Raw genomic sequence first — 15,109 nt, 5'->3', positions numbered from 1 at the left:
CGTGGGCATTTCGCCGTTCCGCGAATCCTTTCCCTCTCCCATTCTCCCGCGATGGCAAGTGGCGTCATCTTACGCTACACGCCGGCTCTCGTGATGGCGCTGCACGCGGTCTCGGAGCCGCGAGATTCGGCGGGACTGACGCACGTGCACGCCGGCACACCGGCAGCAGGCCGGGACGGACTCTCTCTCTCCTCGGACGCCGCTGGGTAAGCACGTGTTTCCTTCTGGCCCGACGTCCCCTTTGGGAATCGCCGGGCTGTAGCCTGCCTGGGTGCCTCGGCACCCTTCCAGGCGTGTTTACCCCAGTGTTAGCTCCGGTTCGTACGCGGTCGTACCACGCCGAGTCGCACTTGCCGGAGGCCCACGTGTGCGGAGATTGCCCTAACTCTCGCGACCAGGCCCAGTGGTCATCGCGAGAGTGCGCAGCATAGCCGCGAGGGACCTTTTTCCCGAGCGGCGTGTCAAAGCTCGCCATTGTGTGTTATAACACAGATAACACAGTGTGTGTTATCTCGAACACTGTGTTTATGCTGCACAGTGCTCAACGCCTTTGCTAGCTGAGCGCGCGCGGAGCGGTGCGCTAAACGTAAGCAGGCGACGGTAGACGCGGCCCTGTGGCTCGCTAAGCCTGAACCCGCGGTAGTCTTCGGCTCCGGTGAGCATCAAGGCTACCACACTGGGCCTCGATGCTCACCGGAGCCGAAGACTACCGCGGGTTCAGGCTTAGCGAGCCACAGGGCCGCGTCTACCGTCGCCTGCTTACGTTTAGCGCACCGCTCCGCGCGCGCTCAGCTAGCAAAGGTGTTGAGCGCCGCGCTACATAAACACAGTGTTCGAGATAACATACACACACAAACACTTTATTTGCCTTCGGCGGCACCCCAACACACACACAGTACACGTCCGCTCCCAGGGCACGGGGAAGCAAAGGGCTTCCCACGCGGACGATACATCAAGGGGGACCGGCAGCACGTCGCAGCTGGCAATGGCGAGCTTTGACACGCCGCTCGGGAAAAAGGTCCCTCGCGGCTATGCTGAGCACTCTCGCGATGACCACTGGGCCTGGTCGCGAGAGTTACGGCAATCTCCGTACGCGTGGGCCTCCGGCAAGTGCGGCTCGGCGTGGTACGACCGCGCACGAGCACTAGGCACCGCTCTTTGGCTTAACGTACGAACCGGAGCTAACACTGATACACGCCTGGAAGGATGCCGAGGCACCCAGGCAGGCTACAGCCCGGCGATTCCCAAAGGGGACGTCGGGCCAGAAGGAAACGCGTGCTTACCCAGTGGCGTCCGAGGAGAGAGAGAGTCCGTCCCGGCCTGCTGCCGGTGTACGCGCGTCAGTCCCGCCGAATCTCGCGGCTCCGAGACTGCGTGCAGCGCCATCACGAATGCCGGCGCTTAACGTAAGATGACGCCACTTGCCGTCGCGGGAGAACGGGAGAGGGAAAGGCTTCGCGGAACGGTGAAATGCCCGCGCAATGGCTTCGGGCGCGCCTCGAATCCCCACATCCTCCTCTCCTTAAATTACCCTATACCGGTCTGCACAGGCAGCCGGTCGTCGCCCATGCATGCAAAGGCGTTATGCAATGAGCAACAGCTAACCTCAGCCCAGGCCCACAACTGCTGCTAATTAATCTACAAATACACAAGAAAAGAAAATAATAACACAATACACTTGAAATAGAGAAAAAAAATATATTCAGACCGCGGAAGTCGGAGGCGGCGTGGGGACAATGGACGTTGATCAGCTCCTAGAACTTTAGCCCCCCCCCCCCCCTTCCCCCTTCTCTAATTACTACAAATAACACCCCCTATACTTTCCTTGGCATTGCTATTGCTGTCTGTTAGTTCTCATTAATATTGTGTGTAACAAAGAAAAACGAGCCCTTAAAAATAATCTTTCCTTCATTTATAGCGAGGGTCTCGTTCTGGCAGACATGATGCTTTCAGGTAGGATGCGAGGGACTATTGGTCAGCTGCCTCCTCATAGATCACGTGCTACGTGACGCCAAAAAGGCAGAAAAAAGAGTGTTCCACACTCGTCGCCATGGCTGCGACTGGCGCTGACTGACACTCCTAAGTTTCAATCCACATATATACCCTATAAAGTGGACGGGGAGATGACCGCTGCCGTAGCTCAGTGGTAGAACACCTGATGTGTTATTCGAAGATCGCAGGTTCAGTCCTTGCCGGCGGCAAGTTATCTTTTCGTCCACTTTACTTTCTTCACATTTATATTCTAATTACTACAAATAACACCCCCTATACTTTCCTTGGCATTGCTGTCTGTTAGTTCTCATTATTATTGTGTGTAACAAAGAAAAACGAGCCCTTAAAAATAATCTTTCCTTCAAGTATACAGGATGCATAACAAGAAAATTACAGCATATCCACGGGTGAATGATGAAGAGCTTGGGCAAAGCTCCTGAAGCAATCGTGTGTACACCGTGAAATGTTCAGTGGCTTCGCCCAGCAGTAATCAAAGCGATACGCCGCTTTGATTATTTTTACCTTTTCCGTTTTTCCTTCTTTTTTATTTTTTTTAAATTTTTGTATATTTTTATTTATTTTTATTCTTTATTTTTTATTTTTATTTTATTTATTTTTTCTATCTCTATGGGACAGCGCCATCTATTATACTGTTCGGGAGATACTGCCGCGATTACGCCTGACATGGGACAAGGTTAGACTAAGAGGAGCTATGCCCCTAAAAATGTCACTGCCAGAGCAGTTGCTGCTGTACAGCTGTCCAATGATCCGGTATTGCATAAATGGTAGAGGTGTGCGAATATACGAGTTTCGAATTCGATTCAAATATTATCTAACCGAATAATTCGATTCGACTTTCGTATGGCTATTATTTTAAGTCACAAATATTTCGACAGAAGAATATCAAAACCGCGAGAAAGGTCATTCGTGCAACTTGGGTAGGGTGGGGTGGCTAAAACTAATGCTAACATCGTTACAGTAGGCTTTTTGTTAAAACTTTCATCGATATCCTCGTTCAAAGGCGAGTGCATGTTCGTTTTTAAAGGAGATTATGTCACATCTGCACGAAAAAAAAAAAAATGTGAGAAGTGTCAAGCCCTTCACGACATCTCTTCAGAAACGAAGGCACAGACTTCCTGCGTAGTTCGTTCGCGTATGTCGCAAGCGCCATAAAGCACCTCGACTTTGGCACACGAAACCCTCGGTGATGCCTTACATCTGAAAATTTGCTCACGCTGTGCAGTCACCACTGTCGCACCGCACTAAATGTTCAGAAACGCCCATTGTTCCGGCGCGCACATAAAAGTCTGCTGCTGTGAATGGGCGCCTGAAGATTTTCGGGCCCAGATCCCCCATGGCGATCAAGCACAGCCCCCCATGGCGGTCAAGCAAAGCATTACCGTTGTCAGATGAATCATATTCCACGATCATAGGAAAAAAATTTACACCATCTCCCACTAAAAGTAACCATGTGGGGATGCAAAGCAGCGCATCAGTCGACTTAAAGTTCCGCTCATCACGGGCACCTTGCCCGATGTTAACGCGTCCTTGCAAGAGGAGCACACCATGAATTCACTGTAGTTGCTGTTGCTGTTACTCGTCCCGAACTCTTGTTGGAGCACGCCACGCGGGTTCATCGCGCGTCTGCAGAATCTCATTCCCGACGCCATCACGTGATTGCTGAGAGAGTGTAAGGGGGAGAGGCCACAGTGTCTCACCCAGCCCCTTACACAGGCCCGAACGCGATATTGCGCGTGCCAGCACACATGCTTTTGTCTGCATTACGCCATGATAGGACAGCATACGGCAGCCTGGGCCCCTAAAGTGCTCTGCGCGTATAATCATCGAGGCGGTTGAAGAACACGAGGAAGAAGACTTCTCCTTGGCGCGAGCGCGTGCTCAGATGGCTATGCTCAGTGGGATGGTCGCCAATGGAACTATGGACACAGCGCAGTGCAAAAGCTGCTTCGCATCTAAAAAAATACAGCAGATCATACACAGAGTGGGAATCTATGTAATGAGAAGCAGCCGGCAGACAACTGCTACATCTCCTTGTTTGTCTTTTTGAGACAAGTGAATTCATTCATGACATGGCATCTAGTTCACTATAAATCGCATGTTTGACATGCATGCATGCACGTACAATCCGATATATACCATGCTAATGAAACGTATGTTCTGGAATATACAATGCATGACCTGTCATTTATGTTCATCACGCATTAGTGTCATGCTGTACGAATTTTGGTATATATCCAGTTAACAAAACGGCCGGAAATGCACCGTGGGAGTGTCATGTAAATCATGTCGTAGATGACATGCATGTCAGGATATTTATGTTACCACCTCTCATTTATGTTCGCCATAAAGTCCCGGTGCACAATACTAATATTGGTGTATATTGTCACGGGGCCGTGACGTCAACGAAGACAGGAGTCGTCGTGTTTAAGATGAAACTCTTTATTTGGCCGAACTTGTGGCCGGGAAATGACAACTCAAGCTACAGCAATACACGCTGTACACTGATAGCAGCGAACTGGGTGTCGGCCGTTGATAAACTGCTCATGGCTGGGATGCGCAGTCTTTTATGCATCACACATCGAACTTTCCAGTCTTATCACTGGTGGTCGCGCAAGCTCTAGAATAATCTAGGCTGTTCGCGGCCTGCGCAGAATCTCAACAAAGTGATCTACTACAATTGCGAAGCTTCTCGAACACAGCCGCGTGGTCAGCGCCGAGCGCTGAAAACCGTCATTGGTGGTCAAACCCAAATACATCAAAATAAAACAAGTAGGCGTGGCATTGCCCCCTCTGAAAAAGCATCGTCCCGATGCTTGTGACAGAACATAGAAGAAAAATAAAACAAGTGCATACACAAATAAATTACAATAACAAAGAAAAGTAGAGTCCCAGGTTCGCTAACGCACAAGAAACTGCTTAAGGGGGGACGCGGCTTTCGTATCGCGAAAAATGGCAAGGAGGAGGAATAAACTTTATTATTATTATTATTATTATTATTATTATTATTATTAGTTTCTGTAGCCCTTTTTATATCCGATTCCAAAATATCTTCACCGAAAACCGCATAGAAGTGCTATAAAAAAATTGTTGCGCCTGCCGAGGTGGCGAAAATTATTGGGGAAATCGCAAAAAAACACTGATTTTCAAAAAATCACAGCTCCGCAACGACGCCACCGGGCGCCGATAGCTTGGGCTCATCGGAAAGCGCATTTCTCCGTCTTCAAATTCCTCGCCGCAGCTGGCTCCTCCCTTCGAAAACAAGCGCACAAAAAGCAAATGTTCGAAGGTCGTTTCGAGCCCTCCGATTGGCCGCGTCCGCCATGTTGCCCCAGCGCGCCTCGCCATTGGTCCGATGCTCGCTCCGTTAGATCGTTGTCTGCAGCTCGTGCGTCTCGAGCTCACGGCTGTCGAAAGTCGCGCTACTTCGTGGCGTATTCGCAATCGCTCTGTGTTGACGGCTCGACGATAACTTTGAACAAGAACTACGTTTTAGTTTGGAGCTACTAGCGGAAGCTCGGTGGGATTACGATGGCGCGCCGCACTCATAGCGAACATCGCAAACGCGCGCCTCGGACCGACTCTCAGGTCGATTCCACGAAAGATAGAAAAAGGGTGTATATTTGATGTTTCCGATTTTCCTGATAATTTTGTATGTTGTGCACATATGACTGCACAGCACGAAATCGCAGTTCGTTTTCAAATAAAAATTTTTTTCAACACAGGAAAATTCGACAAGTGTCGCTGGTTGACGACGACCATTTTACGAAGAGTGCGTTTTCGTAAATTCGCAGTCATGCTGGCAGCCACTGAAGCTATATATTACAAATATCTTTCTTTTTGGCGGAAGTAGAAGTAAAGAGGAAATAGCTCTTATCATTTCATGGAATTCTGAGTAAATTATGTATTTTTAAAAATTCACGAAAAACTCTGCGTTTTTGAAAATCAGTCAAATTTGGGACGCTATGGCTACTTCTGTGAACATCTGAGCTTGTTCATATTTGCAGTATGAATAGGCCTTAATGTGAATAATGAACCTCTGCATTTGTATTTCTCTAATAATATTCAAAGTAGTAAATTTTCATGCTCGAAACACCAAAAAGAGAAAAGTGCTCCTCCATTCAAAAATCTATAATAAAAAAAACCCAATCTCAATATTGTTCAAAGTCCCCCAAAATGTTCTCAAAGGACTGCAGAATGATATTATGAAAAAACATGCATTTAATTGGAACGGTCTTTTTCTTTACAAAACAGTTCCCAATTTCCGACCATAGATCATTACTGTTGTTTAGCGAAGCTCAGAAAAGAAAAAAGACGTGTTACTGTATTTTCTTGTTACTAGAGATGTCCTTTGCGCAGTAGCCACCACGCTCTGGAAACACAATGTTTGACATTTTCTGCTTTTGTTGTAATAAAAATGATGCAACATGTAGGCGGGCGAGTTGTCGGGCTTCTTCAGCGCGCTGAAGGTAGACAGTCACGTCGAGGTTTTCTTCGTCGGTGACGTTGGGTAGCACGGCGTCCAGTGTTGTTGCCGGGTTCCTTCCGTATACCAGAATGCCACGCCCGCTTCTTGTTTTATTTTGATGTATTCGGGTTTGACCCCCAATGACGGTTATCAACGCTCGGCGCTGACCACGCGGCAGTGTTCGAGAAGCTTCGCGATTGTAGTAGATCACTTTGTTAAGATTGCGCGCAGGCCGCGAACCGCTTAGATTATTCGAGAGCTTGCGCAACCACCAGTAATAAGACTGTAAAGTTCGATGCGTGATGCATAAAAGACGGAGCGTCCCAGTCATGAGCAGTTTATCGACGGCCGACGCCCAGTTCGCCACTATCAGTGTACAGCGTGTATTGGTGTAGCTTGAGTTTTCATTTTCCGGGCACAAGTTCGGCCAAATAAAGAGTTTCATCTTAAATACGACGACTGCTGTCTTCGTCGACATCCCGGCCCCGTCACATCTGGTGGAGGTGCTGCTTCGTCCATGTTCCGGACAACCCCGCAAGACCGCGATACAAGTCCACGTCGTCACCAAGAAGACCCGAAAGACATCCTGAATCGTCGAGCTAGCCAGAGGCAGCTAGGACTACAACCCGAGTTTGGATCTCTACCTGACATTACAAGAGCCAAGACGACAAAGCAAGCGGCCACGATGACAGCGCCTGTGCAGCCTACGCCACTCCTGCTGTAGCAGCCCAGGGAGCCGCCGAAATTCCGTGGGTCATCGAGCGAGGACCCTGAAATCTGGCTGGATAGATACAACCGGGTCGCTGCCTTCAACCATTGGAGCAATGAAGACAAGCTGCGTCATGTCTACTTCGCCTTAGAAGACGCCGCTAGGACGTGGTAACCAAGAGTCCACTCTAAGATCGTGGGACATTTTCCGAACCATGTTCTTGACCACATTCAATAGCGTCGTCCGCAAAAAGAGGGCCGAAGTTCTGCTTGAAACTCGCGTCCAGCTCCCCAACGAAAGCGTCACGCTCTTCACGGAAGAAATGACCCGTATTTTCCGCCATGCAGACCCCAACATGCCTGAAGAGAAGGTTCATTTCCTCATGCGAGGAGTAAAAGAACAGCTCTTCGCGGGACTTATGAGGGAATCCACCGAATACCGTCCAGGAATTTCTCTCAGAGGCAACAACAATAGAGAAGACGCTGGAAATGTGAACCCGCCAGTACAACTGCCATTTTATCCAAGACAGCGGAGCGGTTCAAGCCGTCGGCTCTGACAATCTGCGCGAGAACATAAGGGCCGTTGTGCGCGAAGAACTTCGACGAATGTTCCCGTCGTGGCAGCCTCAAGTTGCCTCGATCGCAGACATTATCCGAGAGGAAATCCAGCAGTCGCTGGGCACCCCGGAGCCAGCGCAGCTGCAGCTGCATGCAGAGCTACGCTGCTACAGCCCGATGCAACGCCCCCCCCTCCTCGTCCACATCAAGACGCCGTGCCGTCCCAGCAGTTCCGCCGCTAGGCACCACCGCCGCCACCACTGACGTCATACCGCCCGCCCGCCCGCCGGCCAGCGATACACGCCGAGGAAAACAGACGTTTGGCGCGCGCCCCCCCCACCACCGCCCACTCTGCTACCATTGCGGAGAAGCTGGCCATACCTACCGCCGCTGCCAGTACCGACAGATGGGACTGCGTGGGTTCGCCATTGACACGCCGCGTCCACAGCGGGGTGAACGTCCACGCGACATCGCCGACTACCTCGCAGGAGCGCAGTGGACACCCCAAGGACCTTCCCGATCACCTTCACCAGGCCGCCACGTCTCTCCCCAACGCCGAACATACACTGGCCCAAGCCGGGACCGGTCACCTAGCCTGTATCTGGAAAACTAAGGGAAGCAACTGATGGAGGTGCGGTTGCTGTACGACCAACTAGCGAAGATCCTCCGCCAACGCAGTGACGCCACGACGAACCTTAAGAACACGACGCAAACTAGACGGAGCCCTCACGACCAAACCGCACGGCCGGAAGAAGACCTGACGACGCAACGGGGAAGCAGTGGAACAAATTGACGTAGCCGTGACCCAACGCCTCGACCTAACTGCAACGCAAGACGACGAACTAGCGACCTTGACGTTCTTATCGACGGCCACAGCGTCACAGTTCTCGTCGACACCGGAGCCGATTATTCTGTAATCAGTGGACCGTTCGCCACCAAGCTGAAGAAAGTCAAGACCGCCTGGGAAGGCCCCGAAATTCGACTGCTGGAGCGCACCTAGTGACGCCGGCGGGAATCTGCACAGCGAGAGTCACCATTAACAAGAAGCGGGCGTGGCAATATCAAGCTAGCCAAACGGCCACGAGTGCACCATGAGCATGTCATGATTTTCACGTTACCACCTCTGATTTACGTTCATCATAGAGTCTCATCGCGCAATACTAATTTTGGTGTATATCAGGCGAGCGAAATGGCTGCGAGGGAACCATGAGAGTGGCATGTAAAATGACATTTCATTGCATCAAGAAAGAAAAAATAGTTATTTCAGCATTCGATTGTAACGCGAGGGCCGACTATAGGAAGCAAAAATTTCGAAAAAAAACTCCGTTACATTAGAGTAAATATGGTACATTTGAGAATAGTGCCAGCGTGCTCCCACTGTTCCCGTGATCTTCTATGGATGCGAATCTAGAAATATTCAATATTGTTTCACAGATCTATTTCTAGTTTTCCCAGATTCCATTTCGTAATGTCCAGAAACAGAATTGAGACATTTTAGCGGCGTGCATGTAGTTATTACCAAATATTGGCTTAATTACATGCCATACGGAGCTTGAAATGTGCTACAAGCAACGTTTCTGGAACATATGACGTGAACTGATGAATTCCCACCGATTGGCCTAGATGTCACGAGCCTCTGCAGAGAGTGCACTTTGCCATCGAGCCGCTTTGTACAAGAGAAGCTGAGTTGGCACCATGCACGGTGTTGTGGCTTCAACAGGAGGCACGCTCGAGCACTGTTTCATCTGTGGAATAATTCTTGGTCCATGGTTGTGACTTTGGTGACCCCAAGATCAGGCTGCACATGTCGGACGTGCTGGCGGTGCAACGGCCAGTGATCGACACGGTCAAACCCGACACTCTGGCACCGTTTGGCGCAATATACATTGATCTTATCAACATGGTGCAATAAATCCAATTTGGTGTACTTTGGCGCGGTTGGCACAGGTGTGAAATCACTTTCTAATGCTTCGCCGAAGCCATCACTTACCAAAGGGAGCGGAGAAGTGAATGGCGACCACGGTGACTGTGCACAATGGGACTAAGGGCACAACGACGCGGAACCATGGCAGAAAGCGGCAAGCGGTAGTTTATACTCGCTCCCATCCACATCACACTGCTCGCTCTCCCAAATACGTGTGGGAAAGCGCTTTCTATGAGGAATGGGCAACCTCTTGTGAGGTAAAGCCAACTTCTTGGGCCATTTTACGCTGCCTGATGATGTATGAAGTGTTCTGGCTATTTTTGTTCTATGTAGCTGCAATATTTCCCTATGCACTGACGTCAAGGCATTGTCCTGTTTGAAAATAGTTTGATATAAAAGAGCATTCGATTTATCCGAGTTCAAAATAATCGGGTTTGGCAGTGCTTAATCGCAAGATGGAGCATACTGGATACCATGTTTTTCACACTCAGTGTTGAATAATTGTACTAAGGAATCGGCATAATGCCGCTTGATGTCACTTTGATGTGTTTGATCACAGATTTAAAAGCTTGCTTCACTAGGAGTGTTCTTTTGCCTTCAAGCACGTTTCTAGTTTCTCTGTGGTGCATCCCGAGCGAATTCTGACCTCTTGCGACTTCCCACTCGTAGAGAGCGAGAGCGCTCAGCATCCTCCGGCAGACCGGGAGGGTCAGTCTCAAGAGCTGGAGTCTCCTCGTTAGAGCGCTCATCCACCTCTGGCCGGCATTCATCGGTTGACGGCCTCCCTCCCCGATGCTGCAGCCGCTCCAGGGCCAGCTGGCGACGTTTCTCGGTGCGCTCCATTTTCTCAAATGCACGCATGATGGCATCGATCTTCCGCTCCTCCCGAGTCTGCACACCATGATGAGAAGAACAGGAGGACCATACTGGTGTTTGGTTACCATTGTAACTGCCAGTTAAAGTAAATAACTATCATGGCACCATTTGTAATGTTGACACACAGCCAGGTTCTTTTAAATAAACAACCTTAATTGCTGCTGTAAATTTTGCCCTCGTGTAATATACAGTAGACTCTCAGTATATGGAAATCTCCTGAACAGAATTGCTGCGTAAATGGAACTTTGGTTTCGTGCCTCAATGCTGCAACCCAGTTCATCTCTCAGTAAATGAAGCTCCTGTTACACGGAACATATTTTCTGGCTCCCTTTAGGTTCCATTTAACGAGAGTCTGCTGTACGTGCCTTTAAGATATCACCCTGGCATTCAAAAAAGGAGACTTTTGGCCCATCACTTTAGATCACGGCATGCAAAGCAGGCTTGGGGAGACTGGTGCAGTAGAGGCAGAAAAAGTAATTCTGGAAATCACTCCTGGTAAATTACCATATACAGCAAAAGCTCATTAATACGCCCTCACATTTAAAGTACTAATAGTTAAAGTTTATTTGCAACAAATCCTAAATCCAGAAGCCACAGGTCTGGCCATTAGTGTGTACCATGATTACTTTGCCAGGTTAACTGCACCTGTCCAGTTGCGGTGTGGCGAACACTTCGATGTGCAGCAAATATCTGGCGAGTTTTCCAGCATATCCTACACAGATAAGCAATAAAAATGCACGGTACCTATGGCTTTTGTAAACATTATTAGCGATGTGCTTGCAAAATTTTCACTTTACTTGTGCAACCCTTCTTTCGAGCCCTGAAGTAAGAAGAAAATTCCCCAATTAAGTATGGTAATTCAGAGTGAGTATTGTGAGTCAAGTCTCAAACAGGGTGTGCGGCAATACAGGCACACAAAACTCTATACAGTCAACGTACAATTTTTCGGACTCCCTAGAGCCCGTGAAAGCGTCCGGAAAATCGCGCAGTCCGAAAAAAACAAATTCATGCTTTTTTTATTCTGCTCAAGCGGTCAAATCGCCACAGCCACGTCCAAAATAGCTTTAATGGCTCCCAGTGCACTTATCAGACATTTTGGTGTGCGCTCAGGCTCTCGCAAATACATTCAGTGCCTGCCACGAACCCCGCTTAACTACGTGCCAACCACCACTTGCAAATTTGAGTCTCGTAATGAGCGCCGCAGATACCAGTAAAGCGCGGAATAGATTACAGCTCTCTCATGGGGCGTTTGGAAACGACGACGCGGAACACAAAGACAGTGGCGGAAGAGCAGACGAGTCGTCCAGCTTTCCCCGATGCGTGTGCACACGTAAACGATGCGCACACACATCGCCGAATCTCCGCCAATATGCAGCATTTGATCCCGTGTGAAGCCGATCATTCTAGTTGTGTGCAGCACATCATCAACTAAGCTGCCGCCATCACTGTACTGTTGCTGTATTGTATGCACACATTTGTCATAAAAAGGTTCGTGATGCCCACTCCGTTCCTAGCTGCTTACGTTCGTGAAGGCAACGAATCTGTGCGGTGCACTTAGTGGTCTCACACAAAGAGGCAGCATGAATGGTGGCGCAGCACATCTGGGTTCTCGCCTATTAAATGCACGCAGTATACATGCAACTGCGCTAGGCCACATGCACTACCAAGCCGTTAACTGAAGATGCTTATCGTAAAGGTTGTCAGTGATTAAACCATACTGGCGCGTTTGCCACCTGCCGCCATCACGCCTCCATGCATTTCTGCTGCTTATCTGTAAAGACATCGCCCCACGGCGCCGTGATAGCGGCCTCTTTGAATTTTTGGTCTGTTTCACCCCATAACACTTCGGCATGGCGGCAAAGCTGACTTTCGGACTGCTACTGTCGCGAACAGATCGACTCGCGAAAGCGCTGGTTCAAACCTGCAAGATGATAGACGTGGCAGAGGTGGAGGCTCCAATTAATGCTTTTTGGACCTGCAATTTGGGCAGAAAGTCCGAAAGATTGGACGCTGAAGAGTTTCAGTGCCCGAAATTTCAGATGTTCTTATTATACGTGGATGTCTATGGGGCTGGTGACGGTGCCGCGAAAGCGTCCAAATTTTCGAGCACGTCCAGAAAATCGGCAGTTGACTGTACAGTGGCACCTCGCTGTTACGTTGCCGGATACTAAATCTTTCAGCTGGTACGTTGTTTCCAGGTTGTCCCCATAAGATCCAGTGTATAAGGAGTGCTGCTGTTACAATGCAGTTGTAGCATCGTACCTGTATGATATGTTCAGGGTGCAACAACCAAAATAGGATTTAGAGCAATTTTTGGATCAGGAAAGTCCAAATTTGGAGAAGGTCTCGGGGGGAAAAACTATGCCATTTTCGGGAACAAAATTCCAAATATGAAGCAGTTTCACAAAGAAAACTTGCTTTTGGAAAAGTAAACAAAAAGATGTGCGAACCATTCAACATCAGCACAATCATGCTTTCAGCGGATACCATCCTGAAACGAGAGCCAGTCCCAGGAAAAAAGACGACCCATGCAGTGCTAGGAAGACAAAACCCAGTTTATTCATTCCATGACGTTAAGCACTTTGTAGCCAATTGGAGAGTGGCAGAAAATAAAAAGAAAAGAAGATAACGCAGCAAGTGAGGAAATTTTATTCGGAGGCCCCAACGTAGATTGTGACAAGCACCGCGAACGTTCCAGTGCGGATTGAATAGACTATTTTTCGATTATATCTCGAATACTTTTCAAATACTTCGAAGCAAAATTACAGAAAAAAAGTTCCAGAGGATCCCTAAGCATATTCTTACGAGATAGCAAAATAGAAGCGTTTCTTTTGGCTAGGTTGTCGAAGCGTTGGAGGTGTGGTGTTCCCTAGTTGTCTTATCAAGAATGAGGCAATGATGAGGCTGAATTTTATTTATTTACATGGTTTGGTGCAACCAAATGGTGTCAACAAACACTTTATACGTAAAGGGAAAGATGCTATTTCCTCAGCCTCTCCTCCTTTTTCAACTTCAGTGGAGACCCAACTGATAATTTTCTGATGGTGGACAAGGGCGCGCTCCCTTCGGAGTTCCTAATCTGCTCCATAGACATCAGGTATAAGAACGTCTGAAATTTCAAACGCGGAACATCTTTGGTGTCCTACTTTTCGAACTTTCTGAAAAAATTTATGGTCCGAAACGGCATTAATTAAGGCCGCCACCTCTGCTGCATCTATCATCTCGTAGATTTGAATCAGTACTTTCATGAGTCGATCCATTTGAGGCCATAGCAGAGTCTGAAAGGCAGCTTTGCCGCAATGAGAGACAGTGATGGAGTGAAGCATATTGAAAATCTGAAGGCGCCACTGTTAGGCGCTAATAGCACAGCGCGGCTGGTGCAGTGATGTCTTTATGGATCAGCACCAGAAATGCACGGAGAAGTGATCGCGCCAGGCGGCAAACGTGCCGTACGGCTTAATCGCTGACAACCAGAGGTGTGCAAATATTCGAAAGTTTCGAATATTAGTCAAATACATATTACATTTGTAGTATTCATATTCGATTCGAAAACCGTCTATTTGAGAAGTTTCGAATATTCGAAGCAACTTGAATATTTGATCTTTTTCGAACATTCAGCCGTATATATTACTGAAAAAAAATTTCAAACTTTGCACCCTTACCGTAAGCGCATGAGTGGTCAACCAGTGGTCAGTACAACTTCGGCGTGTGCGGTGATGCCTGCACGGATAAGCATCGGAAATACACGGAGCGTGATGACGGGTACCGGCGAACGCGCCGCGGCACTTTGCAACAAACCTATCAACGACGAGCACCTTAAGGAAACTAAATCATGAACTGCCTGCTCGGCAGTGCGTACGGCTTAGCGCTGTTGCCGCTGGTGTAGGTGTACTGCAGGCTTTTAGGGTGACAACCCAAACACGCGATTTGCTGCTGCGCCCTTGCGTGGGACCGCTTCAATTAAGGGCATGTCACTTGCAGAAATGAAAGCAGCTCGCCGTCGCTGCATCGGCTTGACAACATACTCGAAGCACTTTTGCTCGGTTTGACGCTTTCCGAGTGCGGAGAAATCTCGCAGCGCACGGGCAACGCACGCGTACGTTACGGTGAGCGTCCCGCCGTTTATCTGGGTGAGCTTTGTGGTGTCGTGCCAAGCACCACCGCGGGTTCGAGCACTGGGAGCTTCATGCAGGCTGCCGCGTCCTCGTTCGTCCCGCGCCCGTGTACCGTTCGAACTGCTGCGCGCGATAACTCGGCCCATCACCGCGAAGGGACGGCAAGCCGTCGCGCACAGCGAGGGAGACCCTAGGCGACGCTCTCCAAATTAGTGATTTATTACGGGGGATTTTAATACAAGAGAACAATAATTTGTTACAACCAATCGCACGTAAGATAGTTACACAGGACACCAATTAGCTAATACAATTGTTACCAAATGTGGCCGCGAATGGCACACCCACAAAACGAACAAACAAAGAAAGAACCAGGTTTGGAGAGCCGACCTACCCTTCGGCCAGCGCTCCCGCGATCTCGCACCCCAGAGCAGAAGAAAACAGAACAGACAT

General features: G+C 49.0%; 1 protein-coding gene across 3 annotated transcripts in view; it reads right to left on the bottom strand.

The window, feature by feature from the left end:
* Nucleotides 1-15,109, bottom strand: part of LOC119372459 (inactive histone-lysine N-methyltransferase 2E) — a 533,413-nt gene that overhangs the window by 255,096 nt on the left and 263,208 nt on the right. For all 3 annotated transcript variants that reach the window (XM_049419603.1, XM_049419602.1, XM_049419604.1), the window contains one exon: nt 10,315-10,559. In XM_049419603.1, the coding sequence (XP_049275560.1) occupies nt 10,315-10,559 (245 nt within the window). The remainder of the gene's footprint in view (nt 1-10,314; nt 10,560-15,109) is intronic.

This window comes from Rhipicephalus sanguineus, chromosome 10 (genome assembly GCF_013339695.2).
Source record: "Rhipicephalus sanguineus isolate Rsan-2018 chromosome 10, BIME_Rsan_1.4, whole genome shotgun sequence".
Classification (NCBI taxonomy): Eukaryota; Metazoa; Arthropoda; class Arachnida; order Ixodida; family Ixodidae; genus Rhipicephalus; species Rhipicephalus sanguineus.
The sequence above is the reverse complement of the archived record's forward strand: the minus strand, read 5'-3'. Positions and strand labels throughout refer to the sequence as shown.